Raw genomic sequence first — 24,773 nt, forward strand, 5'->3', positions numbered from 1 at the left:
TATGGAAAAGGGGTCCTAACTATAACTACCTACTGGCGACTGCCAGTAGGTAATATATATATATATATATATATATATATTCACTTAAAAAACCATAGGTTTCACACATGTTATAGTTAGCTGGACATTTCACTCGTAAAAAACCAATGAAATTCCCCCGTTATAGTTAGTGCAGGCAACTATAACTCACGTGACCGCAATCCTCTGCTGATGACGTCAGATATTACATCACTGATGACATATGTGTCTTTATGAAAAATAAATATTTGTAATATATGTATAGCTAAAGATTAATGGAAGAAGACATGGGTAAATAAGTGTCTAAATACAGTGATGTAATATCTGACGTCATCAGCAGAGGATTGCGGTCGCGTGAGTTATAGTTGCCTGCACTAACTATAACGGGGGAATTTCATTGGTTTTTTACGAGAGAAATGTCCAGCTAACTATAACATGTGTGAAACCTATGGTTTTTTAAGTGAATTTGCAAGGTTTTTTAAATGCTAATTCGTAACTATAACGTGTGTGAAACCTATGGTTTTTTCAGTGAATATATAAACATATAAATATAATCTGCATATCTATATAAATATAAATTCATGCAAACATATACATATATGCATACATATGCATGGTATGTACATGAAAGTTTGAAAAACTCTAATACAAGCAAAGCTAAAAAGCCACCTAATTACAAACAGAATTGCTTTAACTTAAACGAGGGCGAGACCTATTGCATTTTCAATGTTTGTTTACTTTGATTCCATCAAGAAGGCATTCAGATGTGTCCCACATTTTCCAAAAATTCTGAATGGTAGCACTCTAGTTGCTCATTAGATCACTGTAGTAAATCTACTGCTCACCAGGGAAGTCTGCTGCTGGTATTGAAAGTGCATGTTTCAGTCTGCATGTCAGAATGTTTTAATGAAATAGAAGAGGATTTTATAAGTCACTCAAAATGTGCCCTAATTTTTCTTTTTTCCTCACTAATCATAATTTCTATGGCAAAATGAACCTCCTCATTGTGTTCCTTTTAAATTAAACTACTCACTCTCTACTACTCACTCGCTACTACTTTCTACTACTCACTCTCTACTACTCACTTTCTACTACTCTCTACTACTCTACTACTCTCTACTACTCACTCTCTACTACTCACTCTCTACTACTCTCTACTACTCTCTACCACTCACTCTCTACTACTCACTCTCTACTACTCTCTACTACTCTCTCTACTACTCTCTCTCTCTACTACTCCCTCTGTACTACTCTCTCTACTACTCACTCTCTACTACTCACTCTCTACTATTCTCTACTACTCTCTACTACTCACTCTCAACTACTCACTCTACTACTCTCTCTACTACTCACTCTACTACTCTCTACCACTCACTCTCTACTACTCACTCTCTACTACTCTCTCTCTCTACTACTCACTCTCTCTACTACTCACTCTCTACTACTCACTCTACTACTCTCTACTACTCTCTCTGCTACTCACTTTCTACTACTCTCTACTACTCACTCTCTACTACTCACTCTCTACTACTCACTCTCTACTACTCTACTACTCTCTCTACTACTCACTCTCTACTACTCTCTACTACTCTCTACTACTCTCTCTGCTACTCACTTTCTACTACTCTCTACTACTCTCTCTCTACTACTCTCTCTCTCTACTACTCCCTCTCTACTACTCTCTCTACTACTCACTCTCTACTACTCACTCTCTACTATTCTCTACTACTCTCTACTACTCACTCTCAACTACTCACTCCACTACTCACTCTACTACTCTCTCTACTACTCAATCTACTACTCACTCTACTACTCTCTACCACTCACTCTCTACTACTCACTCTCTCTACTACTCACTCTCTACTACTCACTTTCTACTACTCTCTACTACTCTCTCTGCTACTCACTTTCTACTACTCTCTACTACTCACTCTCTACTACTCACTCTCTACTACTCACTCTCTACTACTCTACTACTCTCTCTACTACTCACTCTCTACTACTCACCCTCTACTACTCTCTCTCTACTACACACTCTCTACTACTTGCTCTCTACTACTCACTCTACTACTCACTCTACTACTCACTCTCTACTACTCCCTACTACTCACTCTACTACTCACTCTCTACTACTCTCTACTACTCACTCTCTACTTCTCCACTACTCTCTACTAAACACTCTCTACTACTCACTCTGTACTACTCTCTACTACTCACTCTCTCTACTACTCTCTCTCTACTACTCACTCTCTACTACTCACTCTCTACTACTCACTCTCTACTACTCTCTACTACTCTCTACTACTCACTCTACTACTCATTCTCTACTACTCATTCTCTACTACTCTCTCTCTGCTACTCACTCTCCACTACTCACTCTCTACTACTCTCTACTACTCCCTCTACTACTCACTCTCTACTACTCTCTACTACTCTCTACTTCTCACTCGCTACTACTCTCTACTACTCACTCTCTACTACTCACTACTACTCTCTCCTACTCACTCTCTGCTACTATCTCTACTACTCTCTACTACTCTCTCTACTACTCTCTCTCTACTCTCTACTCTCTATTATTCATCCTCTACTCTCTACCTCTCTACCTTTCTCTACCTCTCTCTCTACTACTCTCTACCTCTCTACCTCTACCTCTCTACCTCTCTACCTCTACCTCTCTACCTCTACCTCTCTACCTCTACGTCTCTACCTCTACATCTCTACCTCTCTACCTCTCTCTACACGCACACATATGCACATATATGCATTTATATATATGTATGTGTATATATATGTATATACATACATATATAAACATATATATAATCTGCATATCTATATAAATACAAATATAAATGCATGCATACATATACAGATATGCATCTTATTTACATGACATTTTGAAAAACACTAATAAAAGCAAAGCTAAAAAGCCACCTAATTACAAACAGAATTGCTTTAACTTAAACGAGGGCGAGACCTATTGCATTTTCAATGCTTGTTTACTTTGGTTCCATCAAGAAGGCATTCAGATGTGACACATTTGCCATAAATTCTGAATGGTAGCACTCTAGTTCCTCATTAGATCACTGTAGCAAAGCTACTGCTCACCAGGGAAGTCTGCTGCTGGTATTCAAAGTGCATGTTTCAGTCTGCATGTCAGAACTTTTTAATGAAATAGAAGAGGATCTGAGAAGTCAAAATGTGCCCTACGTTTTCTTTCTGCAGCACTAGTCATAATTTCTATGGCAAAATGAACCCCCTCATTTTGTTACTTTGCAAATTAAATGTTTTAAATGTTACCACTTTATTCCAATCAAGATGGCTGCAGGTGTGCCATACTTTTGTCATAAGTAAGACTGTTAGCGCTCTAGTTGTTCTTTAAAACACTCTGGGATTTCTGTCATTGGGCTATACTTGGGCTACATCTCGGTGATATTTGTGCTACATTTGGGCTCTTTTGTCTCTGGTGGCCATCTTGGGAGACTTGTTATGAAGTTTCCTAATTTCCTCATTTACTGCAGTCTCCTCAGTAGGCATACTGTCAGTTTTTTACTTTGATTCAATGAAGAAGGCATTCAGATGTGTCACACATTTGCCATAAATTCAGAATGTTAGCACTCTAGTTGCTCATTAGATCACTGTAGTAAAGCTACTGCTCACCAGGGAAGTCTGCTGCTGGTATGGAAAGTGCATGTTTCAGTCTGCATGTCAGAATTCTTTAATGAAATAGAAGAGGATTTGAGAAGTCACTCAAAATGTGCCCTAATTTTTCTTTCTGCAGCACTAATCATACATTCTATGGCAAAATGAACCCTCTCATTTTGTTCCTTTTTAAATTAAATGTTTTAAATGTTACCACTTTATTCCAATCAAGATGGCTTCAGGTGTGCCATACCTTTGTCATAAGTAAGACTGTTAGCGCTCTAGTTGTTCTTTGGAACACTCTGGGAAGCTGCAGTAGAACACAAAGGAATCAACTGACAGTCTCTGCCCTTGTTGGATGTACATGTTTTACTGAGAATGTCAGACTTCATTCTCACATGACTGAGAAAGATAATGTGAATTTACAGAAAATATGCTCTCAGTTTAGCTTATAGATCACCTTCCAAACCTCTGTGGGAAAAGCATGTGAAAATAGTTTTCTCTCAAACATGATTCATGATATCCCAGCAGAAGGCTTTTTCACATGGTAAAATCACCTTAGAACATACTACAATTCCTAAAATGAGTATGGTACCATCAACAAATGATTTATAATGTAACTAAGATCTTAAAACCTTCTATTAACTGCAATGCTTTTGAATGAGGTGCTATCATGTATATTGATCCCAAGATGGCTGCCAACACTTCTTGGATGAAGTGCTGACAGCCAATCAGATCTCACAATGAGATGTGTGGTTAGGCTCCACCCAGATATGTATATGATTTTACTTTTGATTTTCTCAGGAACTACTGAACGGATTTACACCACATATGCAAAAGGCACATGCCTGACCTGAGGACTACCTCTTTGCCAAATTTCAAGTAATTCTGTTCAGCCGTTCTGGCTGTAGCTGTGTCTAAAGGTCCTATGGAAAAATGCATGGGGAAAACGCGTTTTGGGACCCCCCTTTTTTCTCGGCCCCCGCTTGACGAATCACCCCGAGACTTTCATGGTAGGAGCTAAACGGAGCGCACCATTAGTTTTGTAAATTTCGCGAGGATTCGTCAACCGGCGCCAAAGTTATTCAAAATAGAATTTTGAGATTTCCTATGGAAACTAGGTTGTAACTATAACTATCTACTGTTAGTTAGCTGGACATTTCCCTCGTACAAAACCCTAGAAATTCCCCTGTTGTAGTTAGTTCAGCTAACTATAACTCGCGCCCCCGCAATGCACTGCTGATGACGTCACATATTACATCACTCATGACATGGTCAGTGACATCCCTGATGACATCACTGATGACATCTCAAATGACATCACTGATGACATCACTGATGACATCATCCAGTAGGTATGTGTTTCTGTACAGTTTTAATATGTTTAATATATATAGGGAAAGGTCTGTTGAAGAATGAGTGGGTGTACAAGTGTGTGAATGGATGATTTTGTAGGTGCGTAACTGACTCTTTAAGTGAGTCATTAAATGTATCTGACTGCAGACTAGTGACTAAACTGTGTGAATGTCTGTATGTGTCTGTGTGTAGGTGTATAAGTGGCTGCATGGTTTTGTGAATAGCTATATGAGTGTCTATATGGGTTATTGACTGGTTGTCTGAGTATCTGTATGGGTGCCTGAGTGTTTATGTGGGTAGGGTGTGTGTGACTCTATGCATAGATGTGCGAGTGGGTGATTCTATGGGTGCATGGTTTTAAGAGTGCATCTGTGATGGACTGTATGGTTGGGTGAGTGTATGTATGGGTGTGTTAGGGATTGAATGTATATCTCAGTGGTACATGTGTGACTAACTACATATGTGAAAGGCAGTATATATGTGTGTAAGAGTATATAAGTGGGTATATGTGAGAGTGTGTGATTGTGAGAGTGGCTGTATGGATGAGTGTGTGCTTGTATCAGTGATTTTATTAGAGCGTAAGAATGTGGTACTATTTTTATGAGTAAGTGAACTTGAGTGTGTTTAACTGCATAGGTGAGTAAATTGGACTGTGTTTAATTACTTGCACGACTGACTAGGTGTGCCAGTACCTCAATGGATGATTGGCGGTGTGTGAGTGTCTATCTAGGTGTATAAATGCATATGATAGTCTTGTATGGAGTGACTGTAAGTATGAGTGACTGTACAGGTGAGTGAGTGGAGGTGTATGTAGACCTAAGAGTAAATGAGTGGGTATGTAGTTATTGGTATTGGAGTATCTATGATTTTCAAAATGGCAGTCTGTAATTTAGAGTGGGTGTATCAAAGGTTATATTAGGGTTTGAGAAGATGCATCTAATTATCACATGGATGATGTTATCAGTGATGTCATGAGTGATGTCACTGACCATGTCATGAGTGATGTAATATGTGACATCATCAGCAGTGCATTGCGGGAGCGCGAGTTATAGTTAGCTGAACTAACTATAACAGGGGAATTTCTAGGGTTTTGTACGAGGGAAATGTCCAGCTAAGTATGACGCCCCTGAAACCTTTGTTTTTTTCAGTGAATTTCAAAGGTTTTTTAAATGCTAATTCCTATCTATAACTTATCTCTGAAGATATCATGAAAAGCATTCTTTTTTAAAAGTAGGGTGCACATTAGTTTTGTGGAAAAGCATCTTTGTGATTGGTTAAGAAAAAGCAGTTTCAACGTGGAGTACATATCAAAGGATAACATTTGCTCAGATCAACCACACCTGCTACTTGCATTTGAAAGGCACTGTTCGAACTTAAAACAATCGTCAACTTTTAACCTGCACGTGTCGTTAAATATTCAAGAAAATGTTACAAAAAAATATCGTTAAGTTTTAAAAAATTGATGAACTTTTAACCTGCACGTGTTGTAGAATGTTCTAGAAAGTGTGTTGATAGAATACGTTGCACTTCTGACTTCTATGTGTTGTTCAATATTTAAAAAACGGTTCATATGGAAAATTAAAAAGAAACCAATAGAGATGTTTTGAAGCCTAAAAGAATCAAGGAACTATTCTAATTTATTCTTTACATGTATTTATGTGTGCAGCAACAAAATTATAGACACAATAGCAGTAGGAAGAGGAAGAAGCAGGGAGTGGGGGGAGGGGGGCAGATGGGCAGAATGGCACACATGCACAATTAAGTACAACACACATATAGACTAACAATGGCCAAAATGAAACACACCAACAAGCAGCACAAGTCACACAACCCGCCAACATCACACCACTGAACGAGCATAGAAGTGAAAACCACGCTGCATTCATATAGGATGTGTACAAAGGCCAGTCGTTGGTGTTGTGGGATGTCTGCGACCGTGGTCATCATGGATGAGATGCCCAGCATGTGGCACATGGTCGAGTTCACTGTGTGTTATGTTGCCAAACGGCTGCACCTCCCTCCCACGAGCCCCCACACTTTTGTACGGTGCGCTGTTGTATCTCGTGCACTCGTATAGCACACCATTGTAATGCTTATTTGCGCATGTCCTGCTACATTCCAACTACATCACAGTGCCGTTTGGGGGTGGTGCATGCCAGTTTACAACATCAACTGCTGCGGCTCTTGTAGCAGGCCACACCAGAACACAGAGACACACTTACCGCACTTCCTGTACACGGACATGTCCGAGACACCCCGTTCCCCTTGCCAGATAGGCACACCCCTGCACTGACCTGTGAACCCCAGACCAGCACACGCCAGTTGTGCATGCAGGAGGATGCGTGCGTAGCTACACATCCAGGCTCACTGCCAACGCTGAGGTGACAGCACACTGTGATGTTGCAGGGCTCGTGCCTATCATGCTAAGACAATGACCACAGGAACACACTTACTAAGATGTGGGTTTGGGGGGCATTGGCGGTCCTGGAGTTGTTGAGATGAGTCTTCTGTCCCTCATGGGTATCCCTGTATCATGCTCATTGACTCTATGGTACCTGTGGGTGTTCTGGTGTGGCTCTTGACTGTGTTCCCTTTCATGGTGCAGGTAGTTGTCCTGCTTAACACCAGCAGAAAGCAGGTGTAAAATCCCTGGTGCTAACGTGTCTTATCGCCGGAATTTGTTTCGCATTGCAATTGGTGTGAAAGTTGTGATGGGATTTTTTTCGTGTGCAGAACAATATACGAACTGAGCAGTGTATCTCATCAAGAACCAGCACCTTACGCACTATTCCCAATCAATATAAATACAATGAGATTTCTTAATAGATTTTGTGTGTACATTGTAACTGCAGCCAATACCTCAGTGCAATTCAATACAGGATTTTAGTATTTAGAATAAATCGGAAAGGTGCACCTCGTGTCTTTTTGCACGGGAACGGCTACTCTCCATTTCATTATCAGCACTTTAACGGAAGTAAGGTTGAGATAAATCTAACACACTATTCAGAAGTTAGTGCAAACTGCAGATAGCACCAGTATTCCAGCAATAAGTCTCCCAAAATTTAACACCATGGTGGACTCCATCAAATAACAGTAATAAGAACAAGAAAGAGTCACACAGCAGTTAAGAGAACAACCAAAAACGTTATTAATGTTTTTTTCAAACTTTATTTTTTTATAATAATAAATATATAAACGAAAAACTATTTTCAAACTTTATTTTTTTATTAACATATATATGAACAATAAACTAATAAACAAAATGTAACAACAATAATAAAAAACAACAAGGCGGAACACTACTGTGGGGACAATGGATGTCGACGACAGACCTGGAAAATAAGAAAGATTGTTAAAAAAAAACACAACATGGTATTCTCAACAAAATACCACAAGAAACGAATCACAGATATATAAAATGCATACAGCTAACAAAATTTTATAAGTTTAACTTACAAAAACTGTAAATGTTGCCGCTTTAAAATATTTACCGAATCTGAAGAAAATGTATTGCAGAAGGCACCACACAAACAACGTTTTTCTTCAGTGGTGAGGAAATTTTTTACTTTTTCCAAGGAGCAAACAAAGACCAATGCCACCTTCATCACTCGAAGATTTGCCAAAGAGTTCTGTTACGAGGAGATCCTAACAAAAAATACTCGTGCGGCACAGCAAGTATGATGAAACACCTAAGGACCCTTAGAAGTTTACCAAAAATCATTCACTACTGTGGAAGTGGTAAGCGAACTGCACACAATCTTCATATTTCAGGACTGCACTTTTATGTCAAAGCCTGACTCATATAATCAAAGCATAAGCAAAGACTGGCTTCTAATGCTACTAAAACTTGACAACATGACAAGTTTTAAAAGAGTTTTCTGTCAGCAAATACACAATGTTACCAAACGCTTCTTTCACAGTGGTTCCCAAATGCACAAAGACTCACAGTGTGATTCTAGACAAGCACCAGTATCCCTAGGAGTTTACCAAAACTCATTCACAACACTGGAAGTGATAAGGGAACTGCACACAATCTACATATTTCACGACTGCTCTTTAGTGTCAATGCCTGACTCATTTAATCAACACATAAGGAAAGACTGGCTTCTAATGCTACTAAAACTTGACAACATGACAGGTCTTAAAACAGTTTTCTCTCAGCAAATACACGATGTTACCAAACGCTTCTCTCACAGTGGTTCCCAAATGCACAAAGACTCATTGTGATTCTAGACAAGCACCAGTATCCCTAGGAGTTTACCAAAACTCATTCACAACACTGGAAGTGATAAGGGAACTGCACACAATCTACATATTTCACGACTGCTCTTTAGTGTCAATGCCTGACTCATTTAATCAACACATAAGCAAAGACTGGCTTCTAATGCTACTAAAACTTGACAACATGACAGGTTTTAAAACAGTTTTCTCTCAGCAAATACACAATGTTACCAAACGCATCTCTCACAGTGGTTCCCAAATGCACAAAGACTCACAGTGTGATTCTAGACAAGCACCAGTATCCCTAGGAGTTTACCAAAACTCATTCACAACACTGGAAGTGATAAGGGAACTGCACACAATCTACATATTTCACGACTGCTCTTTAGTGTCAATGCCTGACTCATTTAATCAACACATAAGGAAAGACTGGCTTCTAATGCTACTAAAACTTGACAACATGACAGGTCTTAAAACAGTTTTCTCTCAGCAAATACACGATGTTACCAAACGCTTCTCTCACAGTGGTTCCCAAATGCACAAAGACTCACAGTGTGATTCTAGACAAGCACCAGTATTCCTAGGAGTTTACCAAAACTCATTCACTACACTGGAAGTGATAAGGGAACTGCACACAATCTACATATTTCACGACTGCACTTTAGTGTCAATGCCTGACTCATTTAATCAACACATAATCAACGCAAAAGCAATGACTGGCTTCTAATACAACTAAAACTTGACAACATGACAGGTTTTAAAACAGTTTTCTCTCAGCAAATACACGATGTTACCAAACGCTTCTCTCACAGTGGTTCCCAAATGCACAAAGACTCACAGTGTGATTCTAGACAAGCACCAGTATCCCTAGGAGTTTACCAAAACTCATTCACAACACTGGAAGTGATAAGGGAACTGCACACAATCTACATATTTCACGACTGCTCTTTAGTGTCAATGCCTGACTCATTTAATCAACACATAAGCAAAGACTTACTTTTAATGCTACTAAAACTTGACAACATGACAGGTTTTAAAACAGTTTTCTCTCAGCAATACACGATGTTACCAAATGCTTCTCTCACAGTGGTTCCCAAATGCACAAAGACTCACAGTGTGATTCTAGACAAGCACCAGTATCCCTAGGAGTTTACCAAAACTCATTCACAACACTGGAAGTGATAAGGGAACTGCACACAATCTACATATTTCACGACTGCTCTTTAGTGTCAATGCCTGACTCATTTAATCAACACATAAGCAAAGACTGGCTTCTAATGCTACTAAAACTTGACAACATGACAGGTTTTAAAACAGTTTTCTCTCAGCAAATACACAATGTTACCAAACGCTTCTCTCACAGTGGTTCCCAAATGCACAAAGACTCACAGTGTGATTCTAGACAAGCACCAGTATTCCTAGGAGTTTACCAAAACTCATTCACTACACTGGAAGTGATAAGGGAATTGCACACAATCTACATATTTCACGACTGCACTTTAGTGTCAATGCCTGACTCATTTAATCAACACATAATCAACACATAAGCAATGACTGGCTTCTAATGCTACTAAAACTTGACAACATGACAAGTTTTACAACAATTTTCTGTCAGCAAATACACAATGTTACCAAACGCTTCTTTCACAGTGGTTCCCAAATGCACAAAGACTCACAGTGTGATTCTAGACAAGCACCAGTATCCCTAGGAGTTTACCAAAACTCATTCACAACACTGGAAGTGATAAGGGAACTGCACACAATCTACATATTTCACGACTGCTCTTTAGTGTCAATGCCTGACTCATTTAATCAACACATAAGCAAAGACTGGCTTCTAATGCTACTAAAACTTGACAACATGACAGGTTTTAAAACAGTTTTCTCTCAGCAAATACACGATGTTACCAAATGCTTCTCTCACTGTGGTTCCCAAATGCACAAAGACTCACAGTGTGATTCTAGACAAGCACCAGTATTCCTAGGAGTTTACCAAAACTCATACACTACACTGGAAGTGATAAGGGAACTGCACACAATCTACATATTTCACGACTGCACTTTAGTGTCAATGCCTGACTCATTTAATCAACACATAAGCAAAGACTGGCTTCTAATGCTACTAAAACTTGACAACCTGACTGGTTTTAAAACACTTATCTGTCAGCAAATACACGATATTACCAAATGCTTCTCTCACAGTGGTTCCCAAATGCACACAGACTCACTGTGTGATTCTAGACAAACAACACTATCCCTTGCACTATATGAAAACACATTTCTTCATCTAGAAGTAGTACTACATTTTAGTATAGAAACATAACATAACTCATTTCACAAATTCATAAACAATGACTGGTTTCTAATTCTACCAAAATATAAAAACTGCACAGTTATCTCTCTACAAACACATGAAAAACACAAATGCCAATCACAGAATGGTTTCTACATGCACACACATTGTAGAGAAAAAAAGTACTCCTTAAACTTTAGCAGGAGAAATACATTAGTCTGATTGAAATCAAAATAGTCCACATACATCCCCTCACAATTAAATAACTCATCATTCAAGTTCTTTTGTAGATTAAGGAGTATATCAATCACTCACCATATTTTCTTTTACCTAATCTCTGCACTGTGCACCTCTCAGCAAAAGCAAAGAATGGAAAAGTTTCCCTTTCATTTTCCACACATATACATGTAAACATCAAATCACAATCCTTCGCACATAAACTCAAAAGCAAACACACATTTCTATTGGTTAAACATTTCAACCCTTTCCAACTGAAATACATTTCAACCCTTCCCCCAATCTGCCTTCTGCCTGTTACCATAGAAACAGGTCATGGAACACTGCACTGAGCTCACAGGTCACAAGTTCAGCACACAATGTTCCTACACAAGACAGGAAGTGTGCTTGACTTTTCAACATATCAGCTTATCATATATAATGTTCCTTACAATCTGTTTTTGTTAACCAATAACAATCATACCTTTAAAAAACAAAAATATACACCCTACCTTTCGGTGTAGAAAGTTGTTATACAACCAATGATTTCTTGTTGTTTTTCAAAAAACGTTGCCGTGGATCCGCGCACCCACCGCGAGAGAATCCGTGCATCCAATGCGATAGGATGCGCGCACCGTGCACGCATTTCGCCGCTTTTTTTTTTTTTAAAAAGGGGGGCCCCAGGGGCTCCTTCTGGGACCCCCTAAGCACCTCTAGAGGGTCAGAGTATTCCCACTCTGCCCCCTTTATATGTTTTACGCACTTATTCCCCTTGCTTCTTCAGCCTCGCTTCTACCGAGGCAGAAAATGGCCGCCAACAGTTCCTGGTTTCGAATGTAGACAGACGCTCGACAGCCAATTAGCATTCAGCGCGCGATCGGGAGGGTGCGCGCTCGGTTCGGGGAGGGTTCGCGTATGGTGCGGGTAGGGTCCGCGGATCCTCCGCGGCAATAGATATCACTAACTATTTTACCCTAATTTTCTCAGGAACTACTGAACAGATTCACACCAAATATGCAAAAGGCACGAGTCCGAACTGAGGACTACCTCTTTGCCAAATTTGGTGTCATTCCGTTCAGCGGTTCGGGCTGTAGCTGCGACAACAGATCCTATGGGAAATTGCATGGGGAAAACGTGTTTTGGGACCCCCCTTTTTTCTCGGCCCCCGCTGAACGAATCACCACGAAACTTTCAGGGTAGGAGCGGAGTGGAGCTGGCCAAAAATTTGGAGAATTTCGCGAAGATTCGTCAATTGGCGCCAAAGAAATTCCCAATAGAATGTTGCGGATTTCCTATGGAAAATAGGTCCTAACTATAACTATATATATATATATACACCCATATTTTTATTGTCAAAAAAATTGCAAGACGCACTAAGGTATTAAAATATTGCTCAGACACCAGGTATATTTAAGATTAATGTCATGCTATCAACTTTTTCAAGGCTGTTTTTAAAAACAAATATTGGTTTCTTAAGTACATAATAGATATTTATAATATTTATATCTGCATAAAATCCCACCATACCTCCATGGGGATGGAGTAAATTACTCCGTCCCAGTGATGGAGGGACTGCTTGCCTAATTTATATATGAAAGCAGGCGGAAATTTATAAAAGCATTGGCAGGAATCAGCGTCACGATGGATTCTGTGAATGCATTTTACTCTTTGCTACAGGGTTGCATTTGCAGGATGCAGCCCTGTAGAAAAGATTATTCTTTTTTTTATTTACAAAAAGAAAATCATGAATTGGCATTTTCTATCTATAAATAAAAAAGCTATGCTCCCCTCTCCATGGGAGTCCTCTCCCATGGAGAGTGAAGCATTACTTGCATTTTACTATCCCTCACCACCATGGTTCGCCTGGTGGTTAAAGATAGTAAAAATTGGCTATATGTCCTACTTGGGCAAGCGGGCGGACATATAGGGCCCGATTCACAGAATTAACTTAAGACAAAATCCTAAACTTACTACTTTTGGTATTCACAGAATGCACTTACTACTTTTGGTATTCACAGAATGGATTTAAGACTACTAACTTTACGTCCGCACTCGGGCCGGAAATTCCGGCCCGGAGGCGGAGCTTCCGGCCTGGAGGCAGAGCTACCGGCCTGGAGGTGGGGATTCCGGCCGGTGGCGGAGATTTAGCCATGGCCGAAATCTCCACCTCTGGGCCGGAAGCTCAGCCCCCGGGCCGGAAGCTCCGCCTCCGGGCCAGAATTTCTGGCCCGAGTGCGGACATAAAGTTAGTAGTCGTAAATCCATTCTGTGTATACCAAAAGTAGTAAGTGCATTCTGTGAATACCAAAAGTAGTAAGTTTAGGATTTTGGCTTAAGTTAATTCTGTGATTCGGGCCCATAGTCATTTCTCTGATGTTCCTTACGTCGCAGGGCCATTGGAAAAGTTTGGCTAAGGTGGAGACATAATAGGCTCCGCTGTAGCCAAATTTAAGGTACAACCTCTATGTTGGTGGGGAGGAAACTCAGTTGGCGCTGTGATGCTGTTCCTTTCCAACCAACATATAAATCAGGCAATTAATGTAGTACTTAACCCTACTGTCTTCTTCTTCTCTGTAGAATTGCAGCATGCCATTGAATTGGAGGCTATAACTCTTAACTCTTAATTGTATCATTCTCTTGCATTGTTAGGTTCCATTGAGCTGAGGTTAAATGACATGGTGCGTGCAGCAAAAACTGCAAATCAGTGCACAATCAAGATGGCAAAAGACAGAGCGGGGCCGCGCTTCTCCATCTTCAGGAACAAGCGCATGAGGGGCTGGTGGCCAGTGATCAAGCTGAAAGATGAGGAAGATGAGGAACGGGAAGAGCGTGAAGCAAAGGACAAGAAAAAGAAGAAAAAGAAGAAAAATGTGAACCCAGAGGATGTTCAATACAAAGATGCCTCCGGAAATACATACATTTTGGCAGTGAGTTCAAAATAACACACTGGCAGCAGATATTTAATTCAGGCTGTTCGTCATTTGTGAAATGTTATTTTGCTTAACATGCATAATTTTCTTGAATATTAAGCAAAAAGGTGCAAAATTCTATGGATTGGTATCTTGATGAAAAATGTATGCAAGGGCATACCCTCTGGCATTTTCTTGCTTCCACACCCAAATGGGCCCATATCTGGATATTTTTGCCCCTAGCCATCCAAAAAAGACTCCTTCCTGGTTGTCCTGCCAACACCCTTAACCCACATGACAGATCCATACCTATGTGTTCTGTCTGGTAACCCATAATAGTTCCACTGCTGGGTTTCCTGGCCCTCTCAAACCAGAAAATCACAGACACAAACATGTCCTGCCCCCAACAAAACCCAAGGCATAGCTAAATACTTGGATGTCCTACCCTTCTCCCGAATGCACCCAATCCATTCAACTTTGTGTATGTGAAGTTCCTCTCTCAAGCAAGCTTTGTAAAACTCTAGACCAAAGTGTCCATTGGCCGAGACAATTTTTTAAGTATACTGTCTAAAACAAACATGGATTTAACAGGCCAATCTTAAGTGAAAACAATTAAACATTCTAATAATCCTGGGAGCATTATTTTCCTATAGCACAAATTACTGCATGTGCCTCCGAGAAAAATATACATGTCATACCAATTAAGGAGGCACAGTAAGCAAATACACTGGTCCCAGAGACAAGCAGTGCATGTTTGCATCAATGGAAAATCAACGGTAAAAAATCTTGTGAAATGAGAAATAACACCAGTTTTAAATACTAAGCCAATGTAAAATCCCTTTAGATGCCAGTAATAGCCCAATAAAAATTTAGGTTTAATAAAAGCTAAATGCTCTCACATTTTTTTTCCAAAATATTTTCATTGCAAATGAGATAAGAAGTAATACAAACACTAGCATCATGTCACAGCCATAAAAATACAGAAACGTATTAAGCCCAAACTCCCCTCAGTTCCCTCTACCGCATCCCCTCGGCAGAGCATCATGCCACATCAACAGTAGGGTGCTCCAACGGAAAATGTCCGCTTCAGTGTATACAATAAGGGTACATAGTCCACCATGGAAGTCATTCCATTTCCCCCATATTTTGGCTCATTTTTTCAGACAGCCCCTCCCTTCGTAGATTGTTCCCTTCGCCAACATGCACCAATACATTTCTTTTTTCCAACCTATTCACGTGCTATATTTCGCTTAGCCACCATCCACCCCAATGTCATGTAGATCTGGTCCATGAGGGGGAGGTCCCTAGCCTCCCAGACGTTTAGTAGGCACCATTTGGCGGAGGCCACCAGATTGCCTCTGCACACCTTATTTAGGCATGTCACCTCCAAACTCCAGTAGTGCTGAATGGCCGGGCAGCTCCATATCATATGAAAAACCTTACCCTCCTGGTTTCAGCTTCTCTGGCACAATGGAGTTGCTGTCTTACCCATCTTTGACATGGTGGCACACACGTAGCAACAGCAGTGCAGGATTTTTAATTACACGAGGTAAAATCTGGCCCTAATAGCCACCTCCCAGGGAATGCCAAAACCTAGCCATTCATCGTCTTCTAATGCCTCTAGGTTTCTATCCCATTTCTCTCGTAGCCTGAGTAAGGTGTCAGGTGAATTGTTAACCAATTTGCAGTACGTGAGGCAGATTGTCTTTTTAGACATGGGTTCGTCAAGGAGTCTGTCCTCAAGAGTAGAGGTCTTGGGGAGCACCTCTCCTTTTGGAAACACCACCTGCAGTGTATGGCGTATTTGCAAGTATCTATATGTCTCAGTGGGTGCCATTTGATACTCTAGCTGTAGGTCTGTAAATGAGATGAATTCTCCCTTTCTCCACGGGTCACCTACTTTGGAGATACCGATCAGGTCCCACTTGCCGAATCCCTGTTGCATTCCCAGCCTCCCCAGTTGAATGCTGTCCCACCGGGGAGCAGGCGATGTGACTTTATCCCGCCAGCCCAAGGTGTATATTATAGTATGCCAAAGAGTCAGCGTAACTATTATGGGGGGGCGGAAGGACCTAGGGCGCACACCTCCACAAATAGCCATAAGGTACCCCCCTAGGAGCATGGCCTGTCTGTCCATACGATATGCTGGTTCCCTCTCTGGGAGATGGGCCCAGTGATTAGTTGCGATGAGCTGCGCTGCTCAGTAATACATTTGTATGTCCGGGAGGCAATACTGCATTGATACCAGCCCTTTATCAGTTTTTTAAGATTTTATGCTGTTATATGCCAAGGTACTGCCATGATATAACACGCTCTGTCCAAAATGTATAGGCAAGTTACTCCGAATGTTTCAACAATAATAACAGTACTATTGCACATTTTTGCTAAAAGTTCTGGGATGCTGCTTCTAATAGGATGCTGAAACTGTCGGCACAACGATATTACTGTTCAAATACACAATAGTCGTGCTGAGTGCGCCAGTCTGTTAGTTATGATCACCAAAGCTGAAATGGGCCACCATTGCTCAAAGGGAGGTTACCATCTATGCGTGGGTTGCTATGTCCTCAGGATTCCAGGGTGTAGTGCTATACAAGTTAAATTAGCACAATACCCGGGCCAAGGGCGGGCCCGTCCTTGCCCGTCATCGACCGGAGGTGGCTGGGCCACGACTCTTGGCTTCTCACTGTAACCTGCATGCATGAAGGTACTGTGTCCCTAATTGTACCCATAAAAAGCGTAAGGGCATTGCTAGTATGCGACCTACTGGAAGGACTATATCACGGATCTATGGTATAGTAACAGACACTGGGACATTCCAGAGACATTGCTCAGTGCCCTCTGTGAGACATTGTGATTGATCCCAGTAATTTGCAAATAAGTAGCTTATACTGAATCATATTCATTTACAGATAGCCCAAAAGGAACACGAATCCGAGTTATCATGGGGAAGAGGAAAACATCTACTACTGCACATAAGAAGAAACAGAGTAAAGAGGGGGGAGGGCCCTGTTTGTCATTATTGAATTATTTGACAGGCGCTATGGGCGCGATAGAAAAGCAAATTTTAACGGTAAAAGAGGCAATGAAACCAGATAAAAATGGTATTGCTGAGGGTCTTACTCTATCGGCTAATGACAAAGGGTCAACTGACCCACTGGCTGAAAAGCACAACGGAATAGATAAAAATAATGGCTGCGTTGTGAATGTCTCTGATCACACTAATGATAGTGACCCTGAGAGTGATCCTCAACCACCCTCAAACGCGCCCTAGAAATCCTGACATTGCACCTAAACTGAGTAAGGAAACCTGTACAAAGAGTATGGCAACTCCGTGTACAACACAAAAAAGAGCACCAAAAAAGGGAAAGGCTTCTGCAATGAACAAACAAACCGGGTGGGAGAAGGCGTTAGCCAGTTATGATTCTCGAATGCAGAACAAAGTATTAGAATTGAAAAATAAATTTGATGCCCTAGATGGCTTTCTAATGGAATCTCTAAATAACTTAATTGGAAGAGTGGGGGCAATGGAAAAAGTACTGTCTAAATGTCATAATAAATGTGAGTTTATTTTACCTGATTCTAATGACGTCAAGAACACCAGTAGAGTAAACACTAACCCCTGTACCCAGTTAAATACTCTTACCCCGAGTGAATATCCGTCAGTCTGTAAATGTGTTATGAGGACACATCATAAGCCAACTGCCCAGAGTGGGATTGTAATTAATCAAGAGGAGGGTCTATGGTGATGAAAGAAATTACATCTATGGCCGACCCGTTATTTGAGAATCCGACTACATACATAGACTTACCCCCAGCATCAACCCCGTACACAGTATTACTAGCCAATGTCCCCAGACTGCAACAGGGGATGACTGAAACCTGCGAGAGCCTGAGAAACAAATCGTTATCCTAGCTTGGGAACAGGATAGGTCTAACTGATAGAGTCTTTCAAGAGTTTAAAATGGCAAGAAGGGTGAGGTGGATAGGGAGGGGAAGTAAGGATTTGGCTGGCGATTGTGTCATATTAAACTTCAAAACCCCGCAATTAATCGACGTGATCCTGAACAGGGATGAAAATAGTTTGATCTCAGCACAACATATCAATATTGTCCCGTTAGGATTTTTTTATAAACCCAGCTATTATGGATATAGCAGCCAAAGCAGGGAAGTCCCACTGGTAACACAGAACTTAAGGGTTGGCGTACCTACATATAATCGCTTCAATGCATTAGTAAATTTGGAAGAAGTGGACTGACTGAAGGGACCTGGTATTAGTATAGATAAATCTAACTATAGGAGCAGCGAGTATGAAATATGTATAGGTGTAGTAGCCCTTGATATATGCAGTGGGAATAATAAATGTAGGACCCACAGCGATGAGAATACTACTGGGGGAAAGGGTATATTTGGTTTACATGACTACGCAGGGCAATGTGATATACCTAATTCAATACCGGTGCATACTTCTGCTAAAATGGTCTCTTCAACCGCTTACGACAAAAGACCCATTCCCTCTCTACCTATAAGTGTGGCTGCCCCAATACTATGCCTTACACCGGAGGATAGCCACTTCATATCCATGAAGATGGTATTGGCATTGGTAACTGTAACTTCATGTTTTGGAACGTAGCCAGTTTAAAATCTAAGGTGAGGAATATGGTATGGAACAACTTTGTGCAGAAGTTTGAACTTATTAGTTTACAGGAAACATGGGTAGTGGAGCCTATACATATAAATGGCTATAAAACCCTACATACACCAGCAATAGCTTCACAGCATGGAAGAGCTAAAGGGGGTTTATGTACCTATGTTTCGAACCTGGTAAAGTTCGGTAATATTAATATGGTGACTGAGGATTCTTTTTATCACATCCTTAGTTTACCTGTGGATAATGCCTGTACAGTGATATTAGTGAATTACTATAATAACGTTCCCCATGATCAAATAGAGAGGATTATCAAAGCCATATATTGTCATCTTCAAAAGGTACAGGAATCTGTATGTAAGGATTTACTGGTAGTTTGGGTAGGGGATTTTAACTCTGGGTTATGTCAACATTCAGAAACCGGGAACTGTGGTATAACATATGATATGGAGACGATCCTCCCTCATTTTCCCCACTCAAGGTATGGCGACAGCTTAAATGATATAGTGTTCCAACTCGATTTAGGTTTTGCTAATATTCTATGTGCTCCTCCTGTTATCTTTGGTCCTACTTTTAATGGCCGTGGCATTTTCTCCACAATAGATTTCATCCTAGTCTCAAACAGGCCCTGTTCAAGAATTACTGACTTCCGTACTTATGAGATCGCTATAAGCGATCATTTTCCTCAGAGCCTGGGTATTCTATTATTTACAAAAGAGGTAATGAGAGCTAAAAGCCCTAACTCCATACTGGGAGACATCTCTCTTTCCAGGCAAAATGGATATGTTTTACGACAGGATAAAATAGATCCAAACGAAGTAATGAGTGAAGTTGTAATGAAATGTAATGACAAGATTATGGCCTGTCTGGATGAGAACTCCACTAGTAAGGAAATCATTAATGGTTTCACTGCCATTACAGACCACATTAAGAAGGCTCTTACCGGTAAAATCAATAATAAGAAGGGAAACCAGAGGAAAGAAGGGTGGTTTGATTCCAACTGCACAAGGGCCTATAGGAACCTTAAAAGTGCCCTGCATGTGGAAGATAAAAATAAGGACAGGATCAGAGAAGCCCGCAAAGAGTATAATTGTGCCTTAAAAGAGAGAAGAAATGTGTTAAAAGCAGAGGCATGGATAGCTTTACGCGAAGCCTCTGTTACCAGAGACTCTAGCGCCTTTTGGAAGGCAGTTAATGCCCCTTTTCTGATAGAGACATAGCCACTATTGAGGTAGCAATAACTGAGCAGGTGTGGATAGAGCACTTTTCCTCTCTGTATAATGATCCACACTTAGGACCTCAAATTATTATAGAAAATGAGGTTGGGCAAGTAAAACCTCCAGAGGTCCAAGGGGCACAACTGCATTTTGACCTCAGTGAGGTAAATTTGGTTATTGTTAAAAGTCTGGGAGGATAGGCCTCTGGCCCGGATGGTAACCCTGTTGATATTTTTAAAGCTAATATGGAACTATGGGGCCCACTGCTGACACAAGTTTTTAATGCCTGTGGCTCCACTGGTTTTTTATCTACATGGTATGAATCCATCTTGGTACCAATTTTTTAAAAAGGTGACAGGGCTGATCCGGTTTACTACCGGCCAATATCCCTGCTGGATTCTACCGTGAAAATTGTGGGTCGAGTAGTACTGAACAGATTACAAGACGGGGCGAAGGAACAGGCAGTGATGAGTGACCTGCAATATGGTTTTCGTAAGAAGCTAGGTACAATTGAGCAGAGCCTTATCTTAACATTTTAATGAACAAGTACATTAAAGCTAAAAAAGGACCCTTATACATGGCATTTGTTGACTTATTATCGGTGTTTGACTGTGTAATACATAACAAACTATGGACGATTTTAGAGGAGATGGGTGTGGAAGAGGTTTTAATTTCTTATCTAAGGCAGTTATATCAAGGGGTAAAGGCGTGGGTTCGTTTTGGGGCAGGGGTGGAATGCACTAGACACTTAAAAGTGAGGCGTGGTGTGAGACAAGGCTGCATCCTTGCACCCTTTCTTTTTACATTATATATAAATTGTTTAGATAAGGTCCTAGTACAGGAATGCAGGGATTTACCAGAAGCTGGCAAGCGACCCTTCCCCGCATTACTATATGCAGACGATGCGGTTCTCATGGCTCGTACATCACAGGGACTTCAAAGGGTTGTTAATAGCTTTGCAAATTTTATCGCGGAGAGGGGCCTAACTATTAACTCATCTAAAACATTTATAATGAATTGCGGGTCAGGGTGTTTAAAGCCTAGAACAATTTTTATTGATAAAAAGCGGATTGAAAGCACCAAGACTTTTTCCTACCTTGGAATTTTATTTGAACGTATGGGATCATGGGCGGAGGCAGTTAAAATAAGAAGATTACTGTTTATAAGGACTCTATCTGCCCTTTCTAATTTTATTAGGAAATTAGGCAGACGCCCGACGGCGGAACTATTGAATATCTATAAAGCAAAATGTGTCACCGTCGCTTTGTATGGACCTGGTATATGAGGGGCATGTGGATGTCGGCTCTATTCAGGTAGCTGAAAATATGTTTCTGAGGTTTTTATTGATGGTCCCAAACAGTACCTCCTCTTTCATATGCCACGCAGAACTAGGGTTGTTATATCTGGAAGATATTATAAAGATCCAACCGGTCCTATTGTGGCATAGGGTATGGACAATAGAGGAAATTAAGTTTAATCGCGGGATTTTAACAGACTGTATGGGTTTGGATGGGGTGAAACAAGTTAGATGGCTGCTATACGTCAAATCCTTTTTATATAATCTGGGCCACCAAGATTTTTATGACGATCCCCTTTCCAATGGATGCATGTTTTAGCTTTTTTCTCGTTTTCCTATAACAAAATACGATAGATGTTCATTTATTATTTGGAGATTGCCTAGGAGTTTACTTTACTATACGAATATTACCCTGTCCTAGGAATATAACTATTTGCTGTTCAGGGGGTCCTTGTTTTCTTCCACTGATCCCCTTTCCAAGAACAGGATAACAAGGAAAGACCTTAAAAATGAATACTTACGTTTTTTGAGCGAACAGAGGTTATGTGTGGAAATGAATAAAACAACGGTGCAGGCATATAACCTCATATTAACAACTTTTAAATTGCAGCAGTACCAAGGTCTGATAACATGTGATTATGACAGATTCTTATTGATGCGTTTCCGCCTGGGCACTCTGCACAGATCAATAAGCTTTCTGGAGGTAAACGATTGGTCGAAAGAACTATGTAAATGCCCATGCGATGATACCTCTGGACAATCAACTATACACGTGGTATTCTTTTGTAAATTGTATTCAGTACAGAGGAAACTATGGATTCTCCCTGTTTTAAAAACATTTGGTATGAGGCAATGCTGCCCAGCATTCCTGGCCCCACAACAGCTAGAGACAGAATTTGTGATAGCTTCTGTAACCACTTTAAAAAAAATATATTCTTAAGAGTAGGAAATCGATCATGATGTAACATATTGAGAAATGAAATAATGTTTTCGAATCCGGCCCATTATTTTATTGATAATATAATTATATGTTTTAATAATTTTATCATGTTTTTATGTACTTTTATGGTTATGTATGTAACCGAATAAAGTGTTATTGAATTGAATTGAACACTATACCCTCGTGCTATTTACCTCGCAGACCCAGGCCTGGTAGTTGAATTCCCCATAATTCTAATGAAAATTTCATGATGCTCACATATGAAATATACCCTTGCTTACCAGAATCAATATTGCCTCAGGGTGTTAAAGGATATATTGCCATGCCAGTTTCTCTAAAACATTTCACTATTTAAAAACGTGTGCAGAGTTGGAGGGTGATGAAGAGTGATGTAGAATTGTTTCTAATCTAAAGTCTGACCATTTCATGCTGGCCCCTTGCAGAGTATACATATAATATTATAGCTAGCTATGGTAACACAAAGACAATAAGGGGATGTAGCACGGAGCCCATTTCATCTGTTCATATCCTATTACATTATAGTTCATGGAAAACCTTCTTCACTCTTGGTTCACTAGATGATAAATACACTGGTACAAAGAGATGTAATACACAGTACTGAAGCTCCTGCACTGTACTGTTAGATGAGCTGGTTGCTTGCAAGCCTTCTCAGAGAGGGCCTTCAAAATAACAGTACTACTTAATCGCGGCAGCACTTTCCACATTTCCTTAAGTATCTGTACGTCGAATGTAAGTGCCCTTGCTGTATATCTCGCATCGTCTAGTTCTGAAAATTAACATTTTCATCTCAAACCCTGTACCCTTCTTGTCCCCTTTTTGTGTCCCATTTTTGCTAAACTATTCTAACTTTGGAGATAATTAAAATGAGGGAGTATGTGGTTGAAAGGCGGTTCAGATGGCTTGCTTACCTTTGTAATAATTTCATTTTGCAGTTATCCATTTTAATTGATTCTTAATATCAGGCTGAATAATGATTGTGAAGGTTGTCTAACCTTAACAGTCAGGTAGATGGCTATGATAGATTTTGGAGTCACGTGTCTTGAATGCTGTCCTCTTTGTTTCCCTGACTTCCCTTCAATGCCCTTAAGTAGGCACTTTTGAAAAACACTTGTATAGATTTCAAGTGTAATTTTGTGTTTTCATTGACCCAAGAATCTATAAAACTGTTCTTTGCTTTTATCAAATAACATTCCACTTTATGAGTATATGTGCCTGCAGTATACATCTCTACACGGCGTTTACTATATGCTAATATTTGCATCTGGGCTACCGTTTTAGACTAAGAGCCTTATTAAGAGTTTGGTGGTCTTCCTGTAGAACCACCACCGCAGCAGTCCCAGGACGACAGCCTAGCCTGTGGTGAACCCACTAGCAGGATTACGATTTGAATCCAGGATGGGCTGGTGGTTCGGCGGCAGTGTCAGAGCGACGGGTATGTTAGGCTCATTGCAGAGCCTAAACCGCATACCACCGCTGTGACAGTGCCTACAGCATGTTTGTGCATGGAGTGGCATGTGCCATGTCATGTATACCACACAGTGCAATTCCAGGGGGGCACAACATGAGCCCCTTCGCATGCACCCCCATGGGCAGCTTCACCTGGGGGCCCAGTTTGAGACCCCTTCCCTGCCTTTCCGCTACCTTTTTCATGGCGAGATCCCTGCCATAAAATGGGCAGTGGAAATGAAGGTCCTAATCTGCTAGGTGGTGATGCCACCGACACCAACACCGTTTACAGTCCCTCTCAACACCGCCGCTGATGCGGGATCCAGGATCCTAGTGGTGGCGGCAGTCTTGTGTCGGTCTCATCGCCACCATTATAATACTGTGTTCGGACCGCCGGGATGGTGGCGGTTGGACCGCTGGGATAGAGGCAGTCACTCCGCCACCCCAATGTACTCGTAATGAGGTCCTAATTTTAATTGTAGTAAAAACTATAACTAAGTAGTCAACCTAAGGCTCGGGAATGCAATAAAATATTTGTAACTATACTGGGTT

At 40.7% G+C, this 24,773-nt stretch overlaps 1 protein-coding gene and 1 long non-coding RNA gene across 2 annotated transcripts in view; one reads left to right on the top strand and one right to left on the bottom strand.

Annotated features, from left to right (window-relative positions):
* Positions 1–24,773, top strand: part of LOC146812054 (fer-1-like protein 4) — a 1,053,957-nt gene that overhangs the window by 1,024,367 nt on the left and 4,817 nt on the right. Inside the window, exon 43 of the mRNA XM_085619061.1 lies at positions 14,396–14,673. Within this exon, the coding sequence (XP_085475187.1) occupies positions 14,396–14,673 (278 nt within the window). The remainder of the gene's footprint in view (positions 1–14,395; positions 14,674–24,773) is intronic.
* LOC146812056 (uncharacterized) overlaps positions 1–24,773 on the bottom strand; it is a 156,805-nt gene that overhangs the window by 85,519 nt on the left and 46,513 nt on the right. The gene's annotated exons all lie outside the window — the stretch shown is intronic.

This window comes from Triturus cristatus, chromosome 7 (genome assembly GCF_964204655.1).
Source record: "Triturus cristatus chromosome 7, aTriCri1.1, whole genome shotgun sequence".
Lineage (NCBI taxonomy): Eukaryota > Metazoa > Chordata > Amphibia > Caudata > Salamandridae > Triturus > Triturus cristatus.